Source organism: Eubalaena glacialis, chromosome 7 (assembly GCF_028564815.1).
Source record: "Eubalaena glacialis isolate mEubGla1 chromosome 7, mEubGla1.1.hap2.+ XY, whole genome shotgun sequence".
In the NCBI taxonomy this organism is placed as follows: Eukaryota; Metazoa; Chordata; class Mammalia; order Artiodactyla; family Balaenidae; genus Eubalaena; species Eubalaena glacialis.
The window spans coordinates 44,375,981-44,399,767 of NC_083722.1; the positions used below are offsets into that span (position 1 = coordinate 44,375,981).

Sequence of the window (23,787 nt, forward strand, 5' to 3'; positions counted from 1 at the left end):
GTAAACACACTATGTGCCAGATACTGTTTGTCTGAGCTGCACACACATTAACTCACTGAATTCTCCAAATACTATGAAGTAGGGAAAAAGAGTATCACTGTCTACACTCACTCCCATATCATTACCATAAGGAAAAGGGGTGATAAGGTAACAGGGCTTGTGAAGGAAATTCTGCATCTCCGAGGAACAGTTTATATAGGGACAGGATGGAGATGGGAGGAGGACTCTGGGTAAAGAGCAAACCCCCAGACTCCTGTGGAGGAGCAGCCTTCTCAGGCTGGTTGGGAAAGGGACCAGCAGCATGAAACAGGGGCTGGCGGGGTCCCATCAGGAACTCCATGGTGGAGAAAGGCACCCACCTTTTCCAGACAAACAAACAAAAAGGACTCTCCACACTAAAATATAACAAAGCATAAAAAATTAGAAGCACCCAAAACCTAGTAAAAAATAAACCATAATGAAAACATGTGACTCAATACACAGCATTCTATTAACTGGTATCTACCTTCTTCATAAACATAAATTTCGTTACTGTGTTTAGTGAGAAAAACACAAGATATGCCAAGGCCTAGCACCACGTAATATGAAATGACACTTCAGAATATGCAAAGATCGATTCTGAAACATGAAAGCAAACCCCAAAGTCAGTGAGATTGTTGGATAGATGTTTTCTGATAGAGATTATGATTTTTAAAAAATGACTGTGCTTCTGTGCACGGCCTCTGGTGTAAGTGGTAACATACCTATTTCCGTCAACATCTGCTTCCACTTGGGGGCCTCCGGAGTGTCTGGGTTCTCCTCCAGCAGCTCCGTCAGCTTGTCTTTCAACTCCTGCACTTTGTTTACATTTTGCTTCAGTTCTGCCTCAAATGACTAACAAGGAAATAAAAAAAGTAACTTCATTAAAGTATGTCAACATCAAAAGACAAAAACACAATTCCAATAGAGCACTTTTTTCTCCAACATGGCCAAAAGAGGGGAAAAAATCCACTGTTAAAGGCTGAAGTGAGTGAGGACCGGATTCAGCAGTGAATTATATTTTCTTTTCCTCTTCATAACTATTCTTCGACTAGCTGATAACAGAATCCCAAGGAGGAATGCTAGAGCTACAGAGATAATGACCCTCATCCCATCACCTAGGAAGAATTTCAAGGTATTCTCAAATCCCTTTGGAAAAAAAGGAAAATGACATCAGTAAGATTGTAATTAATCAGAAAATCAGTCTTGATAAAGGCTGCAAGATTTGAGACTACTAGCAAATAAGCACTTTTCTGGACAACACGTTACAGAGTTCAAAGATAAGTTAGTCATCTGGAGACACTTTTGCCAGCATTGCCAGAGTGCAAAACCGTTTTCCCAACCCTGACAGTTGTAGAAAGAAATACCGTGTATTAAACAAAGGGAAAGCATAAGCTCCCCTATTTTATACTGGACAGAACAGATTCCTAATACACTTAGCCCTTAAATACATCTTTTCCAATAAGTACTGGTTAAAATCCAAGACTTAAACTAATTTGAAGGTGGCAAAGTTGCTTGCACCCAACAGCTCACTCATCTTTATAACATCTGTGTGTAAAAATAAGTGACTATTAGCATCAATCTCTACAGAAAGTCACGTTCAACAAAGCTGGCGAACTATCTGTTGAAGGTTAGAGAGCAAGAAACCAGAAAGGGGCTCCTGACCCCCAGGGCTCAGTTCTGAGTGCTAATCTGTTCTCTCACGTCTTCGGTAAATGGACCCACAGAAGATACCTTGTTCTGTTCAACTTGACTCTTCACAGCCTCAGTGTCCGTAGGTGTAGGTGCCTGATGCCATTTTGTGGCAGTTTTGTTCATCGTCTGTAACCACTGCATCATGGCACTTGATTCTTCCTGAGCCTTTTGCAATCTGGAGAGTTTGGTACTCAGTTCGGCTATTTTGTCTTTAAGTAAGAGGCCAAGATCTTCACAGCCATGGCTTATGTCACTCATATCCTTTTTAATGGATGTTAATCCTAAACGTAAGAAGAAAAATTATATTGACACATTTTCAGTGTGTTTAGAGCTCTAGAAATAAAAATTTGTTTCACGTGCTATTTCCTTCTATTTTGTCAATATTAAGTCTACTATGATAAAGTCACAGAGTTTTTAGAACTAAAATGTTACATCATCTTACAATGCCACTTAATGACAAATACTTTAGGTACACTGCATAATACAAGTGAAATGAGATAGATATTTTAAATGGAATAAAAAACCCAAATCATGAAATGATGCTTATTAATTCCTCAGGCATCAAATTAAAAAAAAAATAGCTCAAATAATGTTATCCCAAGTGAGAAAATATCTCAAATTAACCCGAAAGAAGGAAACATAAACCAAATGCCAAGCTGAATTACTGGATTTCATTAAGTTCAGATGAACAAAATTGCATGGAATGTTATATAAACATGTTATTTATGGAGAACATGACTATACTCATACCATTTTAATTCAAGTTTGAAATTTCGATATAACTACTTTTCATCCCTGAAAAGATTTTCTCTCTCTCTCAAAAAAGAAATCATACCAAGTAATTTAATCAATAAGCACTTAAAGTTACTATTTACCTTTATTTGCCAAAATATCCTGAGTATCTGTGGCTGTTCCTTCACCATTTAATATTACTCCACCTGCAAAAATATTAAAACTGAAGTCATCATAGATTTCTATTGTATTTTATATATATTAATAGTAGGTGGCATTAAAGCAAACGCCATAAACAGTAATTCTTTTAAAATGTTAATACTATTTGAAAATGTAAAATACTGATTCAATTTCAAAATCAAATGAAGGTCTGAAAGATCAAGCTATATCCTTTCTTTTGCATAAAATTTATTCTTAAAGTCATAACATGATCAACTTAAACAGTAGAGTTTCAGTAACTTTAGATTATATACATTAATCATTAACTATTAATTTATAAGAAAATTTGGGGATAAGGTTGCTTTAAAGCTGAAGTTATTTTAGTGATACAGTCCCTGAAGCACAGAAGCTGGTCACTATGTGTGCTGCTTGAAGCATAAATGCCTGATGGACAAAAGAATGTCTGTCTCAAGTTAAGAAACTGAAAATTGTCTGCTGTAGTTACAGTGTTTTCATGGGTTTAATGGAGACGGAATAAGGTAAAAAGACACGAAAGAAAAGTCAAAAGTAAAAGAAACCATTACTGTATCAACAGAGAGGAAGGAGGTACAGTGGCTGGGGCACCTGGGCCCTGGCATATGTCTCACCTGAACTTAAACCCCTGCCCCACTAATGACTACCTGTGAGGCTGCACAGGTGAATCCATCCCACCAAACTGCTAGGGAGAATAACATCTATCTCGCAAGACCACTGTGGGAATTAAAGACAGTTACCCTACTGCCTAGCAAATAGGAACTACTTGGTGAGCCGTAGTAATTATTTCTCTTTAACTCCCTAAACACCTAGCACCGGTTCCTTTTTCATAATCAGAATATTAAAAAATCAATTAGACCTTCTCATGTTAGTATGCCTTGGCTCTCTATCCAAAACACAAAAACATTTCCCCAAACTAACCACACAAGAACAAGCCTAAACAAAAACATTTAAATATCTGAATCTTAATCTAAGTTTTGTCCCTTTAAAAAAAAAAAAATCACACACACCATGTCATTTCAGATGGAAGTGAAGATACCCTTTAGATACTCGAGATTAATTCCTACCATGCTTGGGAGTTGTCAAGAGTAGGAAAAAAATACTTTTTACTTATTACTAATATAGAATGGGCATGAAGAACTAATGTAAAACACCACAGAATTCCTTTCGTTTAAAAAAAAACAAAAAAACAAAAAACCTTGACATTTCAGGAAATCTGATTAGGAGAGAAAGGAGAGATCATCACACACGTATACTACGAGGATTGCCTGAAATGGGATTAATAGAGCAGAATAAACGGTGGGTGGAGAAGGGCCCAGCTCAACATCAGCCTCACAATGGGAACAGCTGGGGGCTGAGCAGGGCAGATAAACCACAGAGGATCGTCAGAAACCCTCAGAATAAAGATATGAGATCTGCCTTCGGTCTACTCTTGGATTATTTTAAACCTGATAGTGACAACAATATAAATGTTTTAAACTTAAAACTCTATCCATAACTTAATTTTAGAACCATTATTTATACATGACTCTCCCCTTGTGTTGAGAAGCCTGGTAAGATTGTGATTCAGACATGCTGGCTAACACAGTACAGAACTGTTTTCTTTGGGAATAGTGTAAGGAATAAAGCAGATGGGAAGAAATTAAGAGAGGTCCGCTCAACAGAAAAGAACCTGTTTCCTTTCCTTACTTCCTTCTTTCCCAGGAGACCAGACTCATTTCTTTACCAAAGATTTCAAATAGAATTTCTACATCCCCATCAATTAGGTAAAAACAAACAAACTGGAATCTGATCTTTCCCCTTCCCCAATATAATGTTCCTTATTCTTACAGATGAATTTGGTTACATTTTAAATTGTAGTATTTAATAAGATGAAACCTAAGAGATCTGAAATTTGACCAGAACAGACACTTTTCCGTGGCAGCGTTTAGGTTGTTTAATAAGAGATGCCATCTTTCTTGTCACTTTCCCTTCGTGTTTCTGAGGTTATTTTATGCATTAATTTTTAAAAATAACATACACAAATAAAATCAACATGGGTGGACCCAATTCTTACGGGTTTTACCACAAATGTAAATAAAGCACTTACCTGACTTAACTGCTGCTATGGCCTTTGCAGGCGTCATCACAGCACTTATTAGGTTACATAGTGAGATCCCACTGTTGTTGACTTTCTGAATCTCGGGTGTTTTTAAGCTCCAGTTCTCTTGTAATTTCTTGAGATATAAAAACACATTATTTTTCAGTCTTTGTAATCTTTTCCAAGTTACACATTATAATTCAATGTCTTAAACATATCTTAAAACAGTGATGATTGTGGGTTCTGACTTATGGGATGGAAGAAAAGGACAGCATCTCTATTTGTTCCAGCAGCCCAGGTGACTGTTAACACTGTTAATAGTGAGGAGTGGGGTGGCGTCCATCCTGAATTCTGCTCCCAGCCACAGTGGAAGCCAGGCTAGTCCCAGCTGCCACGGGTTCCAAAGTAACTGTCAACTGTAAGCCTGCAAAACTGTACTAGGTAACAGACAAGTTACAAAAAAAAAAAAAAAAAGTAGTAGAAACAATTTTAAAAAATGGAAATTCAGAACTCCATTTAATAGTGAATTTTAATCATCAAAACTTCAATGAATTTTAAAGGACACACAACTCCACAAATTTGGAGTGGAAAACTTGCCATAACTGGTCCTAAGTTTTATGACTGAGTCAGATGACAGAAGACTCACACACTAGAGATTCAAATAACTTCCATCTTCAAATACTGGTTAGAGTGATATATCCAAACTAGAGCAAAATGCTGAGTTGAAGAGAAGGATCTTTTACTAACATTATGAAAAATGGTATAAAAAATAAACTAAGTAGAGATGTGGTGGGGAAAGAAACTCGGACCAGTCAGCAACTCACAAATACGTCTCTTTAAAAAAGCAAATTAACTGAAAGTCTGTGTCCTTCTTCGAAAGGATCAGTTAAACCCGTCATGATTTCCAAATATCACCAAAATACACTGTACATACATGAGGTTCTAACTTATGTGCTATTAGGTAAAAGGAAACCTCTCACTCCTAACACAGGCAAATGAGAAATTCTTATCAGACATGGACAATGATTCACCTTAGTTTCTTCCAAAGATTTCCCTAAATCCTCTGCACCAAAAGAAGGCTGCACAACGGGAACTCTTTCTGTGGTTTCTTTTATCCACGACTTTAATGATTTAACCAGAACTTGAAAGGCATCCATCTGTTCTTGACAAGAAGATACAGCTTCTTTTCTAGATCACAAACATCATTGACAAATTTAAGCCACAAAGGGAGATACTCCAAAGGACTAATTACTAAAACATAAATTATTATTCCCATTTCAAGCTTAACATTAAGAAAAAAATCTTCCCCCAGGCACACTCCAATCCTCAGATACAGGAGGAAAGGTTTCATAGGTGGCAAGTGAAATCAGCTAAATTACTCCTTGTCTATTTCCTCAGTAAAGTCTGTAGATCAAGAGAGGAACAGTTAAGATATTTGTAACCCATGTGTAACGGCTCTCTATAATGCTACGTACACTCTAAAGCCATATATAAACAGCTTTAACATGATTTAGAGTCAGTGAGCTTTTATCTGTCCGCTTTATATGGTGCTAAACGCCAGCAGGCTGAGAACCAGAGGGGAAACACAAGTCACTAACATGAGGGAAACACAGCGCCACCTAGTGTCACTACAGTCACTTTAGTGGATGGGTAAACTGTGTCTTTACAGAGACAGAGGACAGGTTTGAGTTTCCAAAAACGAGGTGAGACCTAGTGATGCAGAACTTAATGTGCACCTCCCCCACGGATACTCAGAAAGCTCCACAGTGAACTATACGGATCTCTCTGTACGCTCAGCACCACAGAGGGAGGGCACACGCCTGGCACAGGTACAGCTATGAGGACAGTTAGATTTGGTAACTGGATACCATGTAGACGGCATGTGCACGTGTGCAGGTGTGTGGATTATTAGCAGAGAGTACATGGCTGGTAAACTAATCACCAATGACCACATGGTTTGATAATTGGACCCATCTGACAGAAGAAACAACCTAGAGTTTACCCAGGGAAACCAAGAATATTTCTTCTGTGTCATGTGAATTAAATAGGATGGAAATGATAGCTCTGTGAGTAGTCCAGACAGCACTCAAAAGTTTTAGGTAGACAATTCCAAAGAAATGAAGAAGAATAGCTGAAAGAGAAATGACTACTTTCTATCTTTTGGGGGACTTCTGTATGAACTTTGGCAAAACCAGATGTATATTCTCAACTCGCATGAGATCAGAAATATAAAACTCAATCACAAGGCTCACACCCCTGTACAGCTTTTTACCTTAATTTAGGTTCATTCTCTTGTTTCTTACCTTGTTTGTTCATGGAATCATGTCTGATCTACAACTCTTCAAAAAGGAAACTATTTTACAAAAAAAAAAACAAAAAGCCATCCAGAACTATCCAGAACTATACTGGAATGATGTATCGTTTCTGAATTGAGCCCAGAAAGCAGTGAATCATGGGCTATCTTTCAAGGTTATTTCTGCCTTTGCAAATAAAAATGTAATAGCCAAAGGCTTCAGACTACAGTGAGTTTAGACTACTTTCAGTAAAACACTACCACCACCATTTTCCTTACACAGTGCCTTCTATAAACACTTTCATGTAAGAAGTAGTGAATTTCCCTCCTAAATACTTTAACAAAAACTATACTTAATTTTAACAGCAAAAAAATTATCCATATTAAAGTACTTATAAAGTAGCCCTATGCTTATTCTCAAGTTTCCAAAAACTGTTCCAGGTAGCTACATAACTAGATAAAAATCATGCATTCCAATTAGTATCAAGTAGAATAAAATCCAATTTCTTAAGTGGTGCTTACTTTTCTTTGACAGTATCCTCCATTTCCTTGAATTTCTTTGACAAATTATTTGTTTTTTCAAAAACCAGAGCTTTATCCCCTGGCAAGCCATGGCTGGAGATCTCCTTCAAGAGATTGTGTAAAATTTCAAGATCTTTCCTGCGTTCTAGCAGTTCAGACGTTGATTCCTACAAAGCATTTAGATATTTCATCAATATAAGATGTTGCTACGAACATAAAGAACAGACTGGTGGTTGCCAAGGGGGAGGGGCTTGGGGGAGGGATGGAATGGGAGGTTGGGGTTAGCAGATGTAAGCTTTTATATATGGAATGGATACGGAACAAGGTCCTACTGTACAGCACAAAGAACTATATTCAATATCCTATGAAAAACCATAATGAAAAAGAATATTTAAAAAAGAATGTATATATATATATATATATATATATATATATGTGTGTGTAACTGAGTCACTTTGCTGGACAGCAGTAATTAACACAACACTGTAAATCAACTATACTTCAATACAAAAATTTAAAAAAATATAAGGTGTTGCTAGATCTTCAAAGGGCATCCCATCAAGATGTAGGTATGGGACCAGAATGGCTCCACTCAGAATTTCACAGAATGATCCTGCCTATGGTCTAAGTATAAACAAACATGCAGGCAGGCTGTTTGAAAGAGAACAGTTTAATTTAATTTAAATATGCACTCTTTACATTCTGCCTCTGTGGGCTCTGGAATAAGATATGTATATCACCTATGATATACAGAAAATGAGAGATGGTGTTCACTTCTGATTAATGAGCAAAGGCTTCAAGGAGAAGATGAGCTTTGAAGTTGTTAAAGGAGGAAAGCATAGATCTAACCAATCCATCAGCAATTAAAATGATGCTTGTTAATCATAACTCTGCCAATAAATGTATGTGCTTGTCTTAGCTGTTGATATATTTAATCAGCCTTGTGAATTCCATGGGAAACATACCTGCATAAACTGAGACAACTCAGTAACATCCTTCTCAGGCACGTCTGCCTCAGTAAGAGCCTGGGTTTTGGTTTCTAAGAATGTCTGGAGCTTTTCTGAGAGGTTCTCAAACAGCTCCACTTTGGTTTTGAGTTCCTCCATTTGGGCAAGTTTTTCTTTGTGTTTGCGACTTGCTTCTGAAAAGCGAAGGGCTAAGTCCTTCATCCTGGCCTGCAGCGAGGATGCGGTGGACGGGTCCGTGGTCTCTGTGAACCTCTTCACTTTCTCATTCATGGCATTTATGCTGCTCTGCCGCCCCGCGATGTCCTGGTCCAACATCTGAAATGAACCAAATACCGCACACGTAACCTAATGATATTTACAAATAACGTCAGACTTGTAAAAATTACTATTCAGAACAACAGAAGTTTGAGCCACCTGTGACTAAGGAAGCTAATGGGAGTGACAGACAAGCTGATTGGTCCCTGGAATAATCCCATCCCCAGTCCCCGCAAGGAGACTGGAGAACAGCTGGCTGGCTGCCCTGGCGATGCAGGAGATGGCCGCCACTCAGCAACCCCGGGATCTCCTGCAGCCCAGGGATTATCCACGGTCCTGATTTTTCAAAGGCTAGACAACAACAAGACTGATCTGATTAACCTCCTAGGCAGCTGGCTGAAGCCGTGAGGAATAAACAGGACCCGGTGTGCGGGGATGCCCTGTACCATGAGTGATGTTCATGAAAAGTACACAGAGGGAAGTCCCTCTGTGCTCCTTCACAGAAAATCGCTTCGCACACTTGTCTCTATGCAAGCGCTACTTTCCACGTTGTTATATTCAGGAGACATCTCTTTATGCCTTAAATTTATCTTAAATCTACCCATCCTTGGAGCTTACCATATTTTTTTTCAATATATTACAATTTTTTAATTGAGATATAATTGACATATGTATAACTATCTGTTATAATAATGTTATAACAGTATATTAGTTTCAGGTGTACAACATAATGATTCGATAATTGTAAATATTGCCAAATGATCACCACAATAAGTCTAGGTAATGTCCATCACCACACACAGTTACAATTTTTTTTCTTGTGATGAAAGCTTTTAAGCTCTACTCTCTTAGTAACTTTCATACAATTATTTTTAATTTATCCAATATTCAGTGCTGTTTTAGCAAGAGAACCCAACAGTATATACAGTTCAAGTTCCGGGGAAGAATAAGTCTGTGTTTTTTCTTAAAGAGAATTATAAGGTTCTGGTCCCTGCCATCTAGAATGATGTTTATAACCCACGATTCATATGCTGAGGAAGATACACATACAAAAGAGCAAATAATGTTACACTAACAAGAACATTCAAGTTCTTCATATATCGGTTTATGTCTGCACATGGAAAAACCCAGGATATATGAATTTTAGGGATGAAAATGTGTAGGGAGAATCAGTGAAAGGGTCTGATATGGGCAGAGCATGAAAACATCCACACTTTTTGAATAACCTGAGATGCTGGGTTTTTTTTTTCATCTAAAAACGGTCTGTTTGTTGGAAGTCACTTACGATGTTTTTACTGATGACGTCCTGCAGAGCGGCGGAGTTCAAGGGCACGGGGCGCTGCTCTTCCAGCGAGCGCTCCACACCCGCCATCCAGTCCAGCATCTCATCCAGGCCGTCCTGCACACTCAGAGAGCGGGTCAGGGTTATCTGCAGCTTCTCGTTTCGTTCACTGACAGACTTGGACAGGTCATCGTATCTCCCGACAATGTCACCTAGTCCAAAAGGATCGGGAAACTTTAACCACTAAGTTCTCTTTGCGCCGTTCCTTTGCAAAACACACTAAGGAGAGTCATAAAAATCCCTACACTAGAATTAGAAGAGGAAAAAAGGTTGAAATGATAAATTCATAATGCATCATCAGAGCACCACCAAAACCTGAAAAAAGAAAGAAAAGATCCTAGTGGAAAATAAAAACCTAAAAATTTTTAAATAGTATATATGTGTAAATATAATTGTGTGTGTGTATGTGTGTGTGTATATATATATATATATATAATCTTCATTTGAAAAAAAATTTTTGGATGCATAAACATTTGAATTGTCCAGAGAAATGAAAGTGATCCAAACAGCCAATCTTTGGAATAAATATTGGTTCTCAACCTGACTTTTCAAATTAGCCACACTTGATAACTACATGGAAAAAAAAAAAAGGTGACAGTCTTACCGAGCTAATCTCAAGAAACAATATACTCTTATAAAGATTTATTAAGAATTAACCTTTACACATAAAAATTATTTCAATCTTTCTTGCTCACGCATGCTCTCTCTCTCTCACGTACACACACACACACAGAGATTTAAGTTTTTCTCATCCTTCACATCCTAAGCAAAGTACTCAAATGCACAGAAGTTAGCAGATGCAAATGTACTGAGAAAATAGACAACACACAATGAAAATTCACATAAAATACAGAAGGTTGAGATGATGCTTCTAAGATAACACAGATAGAATGTATTTGATAAGTTTAATAGTAGGCAAAGGGAAAAATAAACAGTGTTAGCAGGCTGACCTGTCTCAGATAAGATTAACTTTACTTTCAGTTCTAAAGACTTAAGATGCTTTAAAAAAAAACCTTTCTGGCTAGTTTTCATTCATATATAAAGCTCTATATTTTAACAACCTACATCTATACTGCAAGACCAATGAGAAATTCAAAGAACAGTGGTTTTTAATGTATTCACCTCTCCCTCCCTCCACTCCACCTCTCTGGAAAACAATGTTTTTTTTTTTTTTGAAAACAATGTTTTTAATCATCAATTTATCACCTACTGTCCAAGAATCTGAAAAGAATTTTAATTATTTCTGATACACTGTAAAATGTTTCAATGGAAGAAAATATTGACATCTCTATAAAAATGAAATCTCTTACATGCTTATGTTTGGCTCATGGTACATAATCCATATAAACAAACAATATTTCTTTTTGCTTGTTCTAATATTATATCATGAGAAAACAGTTTGACAAATTTTCACTGAATTGAGAGGTTAAGTTTGGATGATTGAAAGAGACAATCATGCTCCTTTCACGAAAACACAATGAAGCCCCTGAGAAGGGTAACAGGGAGGGGACAGAGTTTAATATGCACCAAGATGCTGAGGGCAGACAAGCAGCGGGTTCAAGTACAGCCCTGATTTGAAAGTTACAGAGCAGATCATCTGAACTGCAGGCTGTGATTGGCAGGTGACCTGTTTCTCAAATGGGCGGCTCTGTGCTTCAACAGGGCACCATCATACCTGTTTAGCTATGGTAAGCGATTTCCCAAGCAAAGTCAGCTATTTTAATAAAATTAACACACACAACATTGTAAATCAACTATACTTCAATAAAAAGATTATTTTTAAATTAACACATTGTATTTGTTTATTTTTGGACTCCTTAGTAATAAAATATTGTCACTGAAGTAAATTCTTGATTTTAGTAATTAAAAAATATTTTAGAAAAAGGTACAAACAAAATTTACTTTAAGAATGTTACTTTTTTAAGTGGTTGGTTTTCTTAGAAGCCAAATAGATCTTAGAGAAACTCCTCTATATCTTAAATATACTTTCACATATTCCTAAAAAACTATGCCAGAGAGAAGCTTTAGTCTTAAAATAATGTAACATGGATTTTAAACAAATGAAAGTGAAATTGTGTACAATTAACAACGGGAAGGTGTCAAAATTCCTCTTCAAATACCAGAATTACATATAATATCGTCTTTTCTCCCCCAAGCCCCTGTCCCAAGAGCAGTGGTTGCCAAGGTGGGAGGTGAAGACAGTGCTCTGGGACATAGGATCATTCGCAGTTTTATCTTCTACTTTAACATTTTATATTTTGGGGTCTTATAATGTACATAATATGCTAAGATAGCAATAGGTGTATGTAATTTATAAATACATGTGCATCTCTGAGCATCTATATACACATGCTGAAAATTACGTGACAAGGTGCGTGATCAAAAGATTCTGAATGTCTCTAGAGAACAGACTGGTGGTTGCCAAGGCGGAGGGGGCTGGGGGAGGGATGGAGTGGGAGGTTGGGGTTAGCAGATGTAAGCTATTATATATAGAATGGGTAAACAACAAGGTCCTACTGTATAGCACAGAGAACTATATTCAATATCCTGTGATAAACCATAATGGAAAAGAATATTAAAAAAAGAATGTATATATATGTACAACTGAATCACTTTGCTGTACAGCAGTAATTAACACAACACTGTAAATCAACTATACTTCAATTAAAAAATATTGATAGGGACTTCCCTGGTGGCTCAGGGGTTAAGAATCCGCCTGCCAATGCAAGGGACATGGGTTCGATCCCTGGTTCTGAAAGATCCCACATGCTGCAGAGCAACTAAGCCCATGTGCCACAACTACTGAGCCTGTGCTCTAGAGCCCGCAAGACACAACTACTGAAGCCCACGTGCCTAGAGCCAGTGCTCCGCAACAAGAGAAGCCACTGCAATGAGAAGTCCGCGCACCGCAACCAAGAGTAGCCCCTGCTCGCCACAACTAGAGAAAGCCCATACGCAGCAACAAAGACACAAGGCAGCCAAAAATAAATAAAAATAAAATAAATAAATTTATTAAAAAATATATTGATAAAAAAATTACACTATATCAGTGTTTAAATCCATGATGAAATATTGTAACAGAAAATGTATAAATTTTTTTTTTTTTTTTTACATTTTCTTGAAACAGTGCAGGACTTTATGTCATATTACTGATATTTTGCCTCCAGGGTTTTTGCCTCTTTGAATACGAAATCCCGTTGGGCAAAATAAGATGAAATATTTTTCCTGTAGGTTAGAAGGAGCATATCATACACTGCTGGAAATAAATAATCTGAAAATAAATTAAAAAAAAAAGATTCTGAATGTCTGTAAGAAAGAAAAAAGTTTGACTTCTACAGAGTGGTTTTAGAAGAGCAACGCTTCATCCTTCTCTTTACCCACAATTTCAACTCAGATTTTAATGCCAGCTCTCTTGGGGTGAAAGGTATGTTAATCATTTGCTATGTTAAAGTTTTTATTTCACACTGAGAAATATTTAATAACCTGAAACCACACATTAAATATAGGAAAAGTAGCAAAGTCAAAACAAAAAATATAATAAACAATGTTAATTGATAATCCACTGTGCGTTTAAACTAAATACTGTGAGTCGATACAAAGGTAATATACAACAGCTCTTTTCTCAAGAAAGGCACCACCTAATGTGAGAGGATGCAAAAGCATTGCTGTAACTGGACAGGGTTTCTAGGATCACGGAAGAACCCTGTGAGGCCACTCAAAGACCCCACGAAAAGGAGAAGTGGGGACATCTTAACCTCTTAACCCCGTGCTCCTGCTTTTGACAAGAAGATCCCTCCAAGAGTCTGTTCTGGCCTTAGGTTGAGAGCCTAGCTTGGCCCAATCCCATCAACCAACAGAATCTTGTTAGGTTCTACTTTCTGTGACTGTTGCATACATAAAGAGTTTTTTGTAAATCAACTATACTCTAATATAAAATAAAAATTTAAAAAACCCCTAAATGTAAGGCTGGGTATTATAAAACTCTTAGAAGAAAACGTAGTCTTCTGAATGTCTGCAAGAATGAATGATTTATGTCCTTGACATAAATCGCAGCAATATCTTTTTGGATCCACCTCCTAGAGTAATAAAAATAAAAACAAAAATAAATAAATGGAACCTAATTAAACTTAAAAGGTTTTGCACAGCAAAGGAAACCATAAACAAAATGAAAAGACAACCCACAGAATGGGAGAAAATATTTGCAAATGAAGCAACCAACAAGGGAATAATCTCCAAAATATGCAAACAGCACATGCAGCTCAGTATCAAAAAAACAAACAACCCAATCAAAAATTGGGCAGAAGATCTAAATAGACATTTCTCCAAAGAAGACATTAACCAAAAGCACATGAAAAGATGCTCAACATCACTAATTGTTAGAGAAATGGACATCAAAACTACAACAAAGTGTTCACCACACACTGGTCAGAATGGCCATCATCAAAAAGTCCACAAACAATAAATGCTGGAGAGGGTGTGGAGAACAGGGAACACTTCTACACTGTTGGTGGGAATGTAAATTGGTAAAACCACTATGGAAAACAGTATGGAGGTTCCTTAAAAAACTAAAAATAGAATTACCATATGACTCAGCAATCCCACTACTGGGCATATACCCAGAGAAAACCATAACTCAAAAAGACACATGCACGCTAGTGTTCATTGCAACACTATTTACAATAGCCAGGTCATGGAAGCAACCTAAATGCCCATCGACAGATGAATGGATAAAGAAGATATGGTACATATATACAATGCAATAATACTCAGCCATAAAAAAGAATGAACTAATGCCATTTGCAGCAACAAGGATGGACCTAGAGATTATCATACTGAGTTTAGTAAATCAGGCAGAGAAAGACAAATATCATGTGATATCACTTATATGTAGAATCTAAAAAAAAAAATGATACAAATGAACTTATTTACAGAATGGAAACAGACTCACAGACTTCGAAAACAAACTTATGGTTACCAAAGGGGAAACGTAGCAGGGAGGGATAAGTTAGGAGTTTGGGATTAACAAATACACACTACTATATATAAAATAGATAAAATCAACAAGGACCTGCTGTATAGCACAGGGAACTCTACTCAATATTCTGTAATAATCTATATGGGAAAAGAATCTGAAAAAGAATGGATATATGTATATGTGTAACTGTATCACTTTGCTGTACACCTGAAACTAAACACAACACTGTAAATCAGCTATACTCTAATATTAAATTTAAAATTCTTAAAAAGAGTTTTTGCTACACTTTCTAAATAAAAAATTAAAATTTAGGTATGCAAACCACAAAGCCCAGTCCCCACTCCCAAGATCCTAATACACCTGCCAAGGAGGGCGTGCCTCTGCCCTGACTGAGAAGGGCCATTTCACAGTGAAAGGACAGAGTGACGCAGAATATGCTAGCAAGCGATGTCTCCGTATCTACTATGAGACCTTCATTTAGAACGGACATGTAAGACCAGACACGAGGAAATGCACACTCACCCAGTGTTTTCTGGATGTCGTTCTTGGCGGGAAGTAAGGATCCCCTGGCGTCTAACAACACTTCAGCTGTTTTTTTCAGTTTCTCTACAGCCACCTGCTGACTTGATATCTGTCCCTGTAGAGCCTAGAGGATTGAATGCCTCAATTATATTCAGTAGGACTAAATAACAGATTTCCAATACGAAAAAAAGATTCACAGTGAGATAAATTGGACAGAGCAGACTTGTCATCAGTAGACGCTTACTCCAGAATTCTTAGAATAAGGCCAGTTATAAAGTGACATTAGCAAAACCATCAGCCAGTCGGGAACATTCAAGTTCAGTCCTGGAATAAACCCTCAGCATATGCTCATGATAACCGGCCTGATTCCTGATCCTGAAACCCTCCACCCTCAGCCTGAGTTCCCCTCAATCCCACTCCCAGACTCTATACAATACCCCCACAACCACCAGAAAACAAAGACAAATAAAAAACACACAAGCAGCAGAACCCCTTTGAGACCATTTCTGACTCCAGGGAAGGAGATAATTAAGGACTTGCACATCCTGACCCAATGCTGAGTCGTATTTATTTCTGTTAATGCAACAAAAGTTACTTAACATCTAACAAATTCCAAAAAAGCTTGCTACGTTTTGTGAAAATACAAAAATCAAACAGACACAAAGCTTACCCATGGGGATCTTCTAGTTTAAGGCAGGAAGTGGTAAGTGCCAAAGATGAATAAGAAAAAGGTTGAGGGGGGACGACCTGGGAAGGGAGGAGGGGCCTCCTCCATGGGGTGGCCCTGGGGCAGGTCCTGGGGAAGGTGTGGATTTGGGCATCCTCCTGGGGCTGCATCATCACCCAGGTGGTACCTGAGCCTCTTCCCTCCTTCCTACCTGCAAACCAACCAGCAAGCCCTGACAATTTCACCTGCTTGATATTTTTTTCAAATCTGGCTCTGGTTCTGTATTTCTGAATCACTACAGGACAATCTCTCACTGAACTGGAAAAAGCCTCCTAACTGTGCCCCTGCCTCCAGTCTCTCCCCTGATACAGCCCCTGATATGTTTTATGGAAGACACATACCTGACTGCATCACTCCCCTCTTAAAATCTTTCATAGCTTCCTCTTGCTTCAGAATAAAGGGGATATTGGAGTCTGCCATTAATTGTCCAAGGGAATCTATTCCTTAATTCCATCTTCAATCTCATCTTTCTCCCCCTCCTGTTCTAGAAGCATCCCACGACACAGCTATCCCTCAGTGATTTGCTCTTGCTGGACCCAAGGCCCTAGCATCTCTACACACAGACCTTGGGAGGCGACCCTGAGCTTGGCTCTTACCTGTAACATTCAGCTGGGAGGCCTTCCCTGTCTCTCCTCACCCCGAGTTGGAGCACTGCCCCCAGAAGCTCCCACACATGCCCTGTGAATAACACTGCACTGATTTGTCTCTTCTATCAAACTGGAACCTCCTTGAGAACTAGGAATTGTTGATAGTATTCGGCTTTCTATTATCACTGCCTAGCCCACTGCTGGGTACATGGCATTAACGAAAGTTTCTGGAATAAACAACTGAATGAATAAGTAAATAAATGAAGATATCAAGTGTAAGGTTTTAAAAGATCCCCCTCTATTTCAGCCTTCAACAACAACAAAAAAAGCAAATGTCTAAAGCCAATGGCAAAATTTTCCTTAATTAATTCTCATATCCAAGAAACTGTGATAATATACAGGCAGCTGTGCATATGTCCAAAGGCCCAACAATCTATGACCAGCATGGGATCTGTGATCTGAATACCAGATCCTACAGTTGTTCTAAGAGGCCAAAGAATCTGCAGCAGAGTGATCAGTTTGGGAAATTCTCCCACAAGTTTAGTTGCAGTTAAGTGTAAGAAATTCCTCAAAATAGGAACTTTACCTATAACAGACTGAAGTCTAAGCCACACGTACAGCTTATTTGCATCACACAGTTATATAGGAAATGAAATAAATTTAAAGACACCTCCAAAAATTATTTTTTAGAATGTGGGTTCCCCAAGGATAGAGATAGGTTTTTTGAAGACACAAAGGGGTTAAAACCCTAACAGTGGGCCTAGAACATAAATGTCTCTGAATGAATAAATTTATGTAAAAGTGATCATGGTTTTATAAAACATCCAATACCAAAGATGGCCCTACCTACCATCCTAAAACTTAGAAATGGATTACAAGAAAAGCATCTCTTCTTCACCTCTTCTCTTCAAAACATCCCATGCCTTTTCTCTTCATAATTATGTTCAAGAGAGTCAGTAGTTTTTAGTTCCTAACATTATCAGGTTTTAATTTAGCTATGGTAGTGGTTTATAACACTACTTTGGGACAAAATTGCAAATTAAAGTATTCAAATGGGTGCCATATATTGTTTTTAATGGATTTCAATGAAATCAAAACATGAAAGAAGCATCTGTGACAGGGAACACTGCAGGATGATGACCTTGGTCTCCAGCCTGGACCAGAAAAGGGTGAAGTTTACAAAGCCGTGGGCACTCGTCCAGCTCATAAAAGTTTCCCGACACTCATCACCCTCCCAGAGATCAGAGCAAGCCTGGAAGGTCGATGTTGTCAATGTTACCTGGCCCCATGCCTGGCTCCAAACCCAGGCCTCTAGAAGGGTCCCAGGATCCTGCCTTTCTGTGCCTCGTATGAAGCTAAAATCTCGTTTTGTCCACTGATTATGAAGAGCATCATTCTAGCCCAGGAGTATCAGACTGCTGACAACACAGTCAACAGCCACTTTAAAAATAATGCTAGTAGTAATGTGTTACTGGCCAAAAATATTTCAAATGTACCCACTGGGTGCCCCAAATTACATTTATCATACAACAGAATATAAGTAGAAGTTAGTATTGTAAATGTAGAAAAGACTGATTGTTTGGTAGTAGTCTTATGTGTTTGTATTACTGTTAAAAAGAAAAATGATTGTAAGATGTTGGTAATAAAATGAAAGAAATGGAGACTCCTTAATCCTCATAAAAATGTATCCTCTGTACCTGCTGAGATCATCTTTGAGGAAAACACATCCATATGCCAGGAACAACTTTAATCACGCATTTAATTCTAAAATTATGCTGTGGCTTAATTGGAATTAATTCTCCTTTGAGACGTTGCACTCTTTTTCTATTTCTTTGGCTGCCTGAGGACTAGACGAGTCTTTTTCCTCAGCACATACCAAGGTAGTGTTCCAGTTCTAGAATTAATCCATGTTTCCATTTCATTAAAAAGCCATAGCATTCATTTCATTTTTTTTGTTTGTTTTGTTTTTGCTTTAGTTACATTAAAACTACTTTTACACAGGATGTAATCAGTTTGCTAATACACACCTAACTTAAAATGTGTTATGTCTATTTCTCAGTTTCCAATGCTAAAAATACCTAACTTCCTAATTAAATGTAATACAAGCAATCTTAGTAATTATGCCGCTCCTGGCATTTCCTATTAAAATAATGGCCTTTATGTCACAACATCTCCTCTACCAACATATACTGCCCTTGGACCTGTCATCCCGTGGGGACCAAAAGCTTCATTAAGACAGATCTGTTCTTGGGCTTGTCGGAAAGAGAGAAAAAAACAAACCAAAAGAAAAAAAAAAGCCTCAAGACTGAAAATGCACCCCTGAAGTGGGGAAGCTGAATCAACGTCGGGGGTGACCTGGCCCAGGACACGGCCCTGGTGCCTGTGTAGCGCTGGGTAAACTCCAGCCCAGGAAAACACAGAGCTCTCCATCCTTTCAGCCCCAGCCCCTCCTCCCTCCTCTCACCCCACACTTCCTCCCTCTTCTCTCTGCTTGGTCTTAACCTGCCACAGTTCACCCCAGGGTAAGACAGCTTTCTTCCAGCCAGAAGACACTGGTCTCAGGCAATACCTAACATTAAGCTAAGTCAGTAGGGTACCTGTTTCCCTTGTTAACGCACAATAATGATTTCTGACTCTAACTAACAGATGCAACCAAATTCTGAAAGGCAGTATTTTCACTGGCATTACAGTGTTTGCTTTCTATCTAGGCGGAAATGAGCTATTGCTACCCATCTGCTAAAAGGAAGCACAGAAAAGATTTAAGACATGAAACTTTCAAACTCAAAATTATTGGTCACATGGAAGAAGAATAAAATTTTTCAAAAATTCTCTCCCCTCACATGAGGATTTTAAAATATGCTTGGAATGTAAGAAATGGCTAGACTCTCTCTGCCACTGTGGGTGGGGCTGAGACATTTACACAATTCCCCCATCAAGTCTGAATGTTCAAAAGGGCAGGCGGCCTCTCTGAGAAGTGGGCGAGGTGATAACTGAAGTGTGTACCTCTGTGAATCGGGGGTAACCCAACAGGAACCCACACGGAGTGTGACAGTGACACCCCCGCTGTCCCCCGGTCCATTCATGAACAAATGTTCATCGAGGACCTACGAGGGCCCAGGGATACAGCACTGAACAAAACAGACCAAGCATCTTCCCTGGGGAGCTTGGTGGTAATGCAGGAGAAGACAATGAACAAGGATGGGAGGGGAGTCTGGGGGGAGAATGGGTACATGTATATGTATATGTATGGCTGAGTTGCTTTGCTGTGCACCTGAAACTATCACAACATTATTAATCGGCTACACTCCAATATAAAATAAGAAGTTTTTAAAAAAAAAATAAGTGTAAAGATCACAAATGGCCCAGGCAGGACTGGTCTTTGTCTGGGGACGAGGAGGTGGGGAATACAAACCATGACAGCAATGTCAGACCAGCAAAACCACAGTAGTAGAAAGAGAAATGAACAGATGTCAAGTTGTAACTCCCCCCAGAGGGAGACACACACCTTCCCATCCCTTCCTCCCCTGCCCTTGGGGGAACGAGCACAAACGTGGGGGAGAGCGGAGGGCATTCCATGGGACTACCTTGGGGCTGGATCTCTCTTTTCCCTCTTTTTTTTTTTACCTTCATCTCTTCTAGTTGCCTCTGCAGATTTTTAGGGTCCACGGCAACGGGCTCAGATAAGTGTCTGCTCGCCGTGGCCTCGCAAGCCTGGAGCCCAGAGAGAAGCCCACACGAAGCATCTTCATAGTGTTGGTATTTATCCACCAGATCTTTGAGGTTATTCCCAAGGACATTGCACTGAAAATCGAAAGAGAGAAGGGTGGGGATTAAAATCCACTACTTTTATATATAATCCTCAGGACCTATGGGTTACGCCACCTGTAAAACACCAGATTTCAACCAAAGTGAGCAAAAACTGTAGGGCAAAGATTTTCTCCTTTATAGGAAGATGCTTCCTCTAACAAGTCAAAAACTAACCAATTCAAAAACATCTGCACGAGGGCTGGATCTTAATCCAGAATGAAGGGTTTAGGTGTCAATCATCAGAGGGGGCTCGTCTCCACGGAGTTTACACACCACGTGTATAGTATGCATCAGATGGAAAGGTTTTCAAGGTGCTTCATAAATCACTTCTATATGCTGCACAAGACTGATTAACACAAGGAGGGCAAATAATCTAGACCAGAAGCAAGCCAAGGCCAACAGCCAACGATGCTTTTCAAGACATTTGTGCAGCCTGGTCAGCTTATATTCTAAACAGAAACATGTTTTCTCAGTTTTGCTTTTTTTTAAAACAAAACTCTCTTACTGGTCCACGAGAATAATAAAATTGAAACAGTCTGTTAGCCATTAAGTATTAAAATAATACACAGACCAAATATACGTGTAAAACGAATTCCTTGTGAAGGGAATTATCTGAGAGGAAGCTTCAGTTCTCATGCTTCAGAGGCTGCAAAACAGCAAACCACTCTGTTTAGAGTCAAAATATACCCGCCACCTGCTGGGCAAAACAGGTATTACAGAGTTTTACAGCTAGGGCTGCCTGGAAATCACTCCAAATGAACTTAATAAATAACTTTACGTTTCTAATCTTTAAACATATTTTTCAGAAGTAAAGCAGATGAATAAGACTGAGGGAAGTAGGATGAAAATACTTTATTTTCCCTGCTTCAGTTTTCAGATTTCTTGCTTCTAATTCCCAAACTAAAGAGGACAGAACGAAAACTACACACACAGATTCCTCATGCCTTAAAATGAAACTACCTTACTGCACAGAAAAGGAAACTATAAATAAAATGAAAAGACAACCTACAGAATTTGCAAATGATGCAACCGGCAAGGGCTTAATTTCCAAAATATACAAACAGCTCATACAACTCAACAACAAAAAAACAAACAACCCAATCAAAAAATGGGAAGGAGAACCATAGACATTTCTCCAAAGACACACAGATGGCCAAGAGGCACATGAAAAGATGCTCAACATCGCTAATTATCAGAGAAATGCAAATCAAAGCTACAATGAGGTATCACCTCACACTGGTCAGAATGGCCAACATCAAAAAGTCTACAAACAATAAATGCTGGAGAGGGTGTGGAGAAAAGGGAACCCTCCTGCACTGTTGGTGGGAATGTAAATTGATGCAGCCACTATGGAGAACAGTATGGAAGTTCCTTAAAAAACTAAAAATAGAGCTACCATATGACCCTGCAATCCCACTCCTGGTCATATACCCAGACAAAACTATAATTCAAAAAGATACGTGCACCCCTGTGTTCATAGCAGAACTATTTACAATAGCCAGGACTTGGAAGCAACCTAAATGTCCACCGACAGATGAATGGATAAAGAAGATGTGGTACGTACATACAATGGGATATTGCTCAGGCATAAGGAACAAAGTAATATCATTTGCAGCAACATGGATGGACCTAGAGATTATCACAGTAAGTAAGTCAGAAGGAGAAAGACAAATACCATACGATATCACTTATATGTGGAATCTAAAATAAGACACAAATGAAGTTATCTAGGAAATAGAAACAGACTCACAGACATAGAGAACAGACCTGTGGTTGCCAAGGTGGAGTGGGGTGGGGAGAGAAGGATTCAGAGTCTGGGATGAGCAGATGCAAACTATTATATACAGGATGGATAAACAACAAAGTCCTACTGTATAGCACAGGGAACTATAGTCAATATCCTGAGATAAACCATAATGAAAAGAATATGAAAAAGAATATATATATGTATATGTATAACTGAAACACTTGGCTGTACAGCAGAAATTAACACAACATTGTAAATCGACTGTACTTCAATTTAAAAAAAATGAAATTACCTTCGTGTAGAGGGACCTGAAGCGGTCGGTGGCGCGGTCCAGCCTGCCCTGGACTTCCCTGTGGGTGGCAGAGGTGTCCAGGTGGTCCCGTTCAGCCCGGCCACCTTCCTCTCTCCTGCTGCAAGACTTGGCTGCTTCCAACACTCTGTTCCCAGAGATCGTGATGTACCTCAAGTCTCCTTTGTGCGAAATGACATCTTCCGAGAAGCTCTTCTGCCTCTTCAGTTTGGCCGCCAGACCACCGAGGTCGTCGGCACCTGCTTCCAGGTTCTCCAGCTCTTGTTCTGACTGCTGCAGCCACTGCTCAAACTCGCCGTAGTCAGCGTCAAACTTCTCCAACTCCTCCTGCAGGGAGTGGGTCAGCCGCATCCTCTTCTCCGATTCGGCCAGCGTGCTTTCATAATGCGCCTTCAGCTCCTTCACGTTCCTCTGCAGCTTCTCCTTTTCTTCCGGGCAGAGGTGGTGGCCCTGCTTCTCCAGCAAGGCCTGGGCCGCCTGGGTGGCCACAAGGACAGCCTGGTGCTGGGCCGCGAGCTCCGCATGCCGGGCCTGCGGGAGAGCAGATCAGGCATCACGTGGATGCAGGACCCACAGACCCAGGACCCGCAGGCCTGCTTCCCATCAACCTGCCTAGGGTGCCCACTGTTTCCCTCTAAACGGTGAACTTCCTAAAAGCAAACGCTGCTTTGTGAGCAGCTAATTTTAAAATCTAATTTAAAAATTTCCAATCTTCTCTGGAAAGTACTGTTTTTGAGAAGTTTGGGAAAAATGGAACAAATTTCTGTTCCAGCCTTAAAACAAGCATCTACAATCTGCTCTCATTTTACTCATCCCTTCCTTACGAGCCCCCTAAAGGGACTGTCAATGTCTTTACCTAATTATTGACCAAGGAAGTACAATATTTTTTCTTAGGAAATGATCCTGAAGAGATATTTAATAGGAAAAAAAGAATCTATAATTTGAAACCTATAAGAACACTACGATAATCAGTAAGCAAGAACAACATACATTCAGAGAAGCCCAAAGGAAGTTA

The 23,787-nt window shown here is 39.0% G+C and overlaps 1 protein-coding gene across 1 annotated transcript in view; it reads right to left on the reverse strand.

The window, feature by feature from the left end:
- The window catches only part of LOC133095287 (dystonin-like), a 497,948-nt gene that overhangs the window by 105,544 nt on the left and 368,617 nt on the right, over positions 1 to 23,787 (reverse strand). Inside the window, 11 exon segments of the mRNA XM_061196431.1 lie at positions 744 to 873; positions 1,753 to 1,994; positions 2,589 to 2,651; positions 4,727 to 4,853; positions 5,749 to 5,905; positions 7,533 to 7,699; positions 8,498 to 8,815; positions 10,041 to 10,249; positions 15,595 to 15,718; positions 20,533 to 20,709; positions 22,755 to 23,303. Coding sequence (XP_061052414.1) covers positions 744 to 873; positions 1,753 to 1,994; positions 2,589 to 2,651; positions 4,727 to 4,853; positions 5,749 to 5,905; positions 7,533 to 7,699; positions 8,498 to 8,815; positions 10,041 to 10,249; positions 15,595 to 15,718; positions 20,533 to 20,709; positions 22,755 to 23,303 — 2,263 coding nt within the window.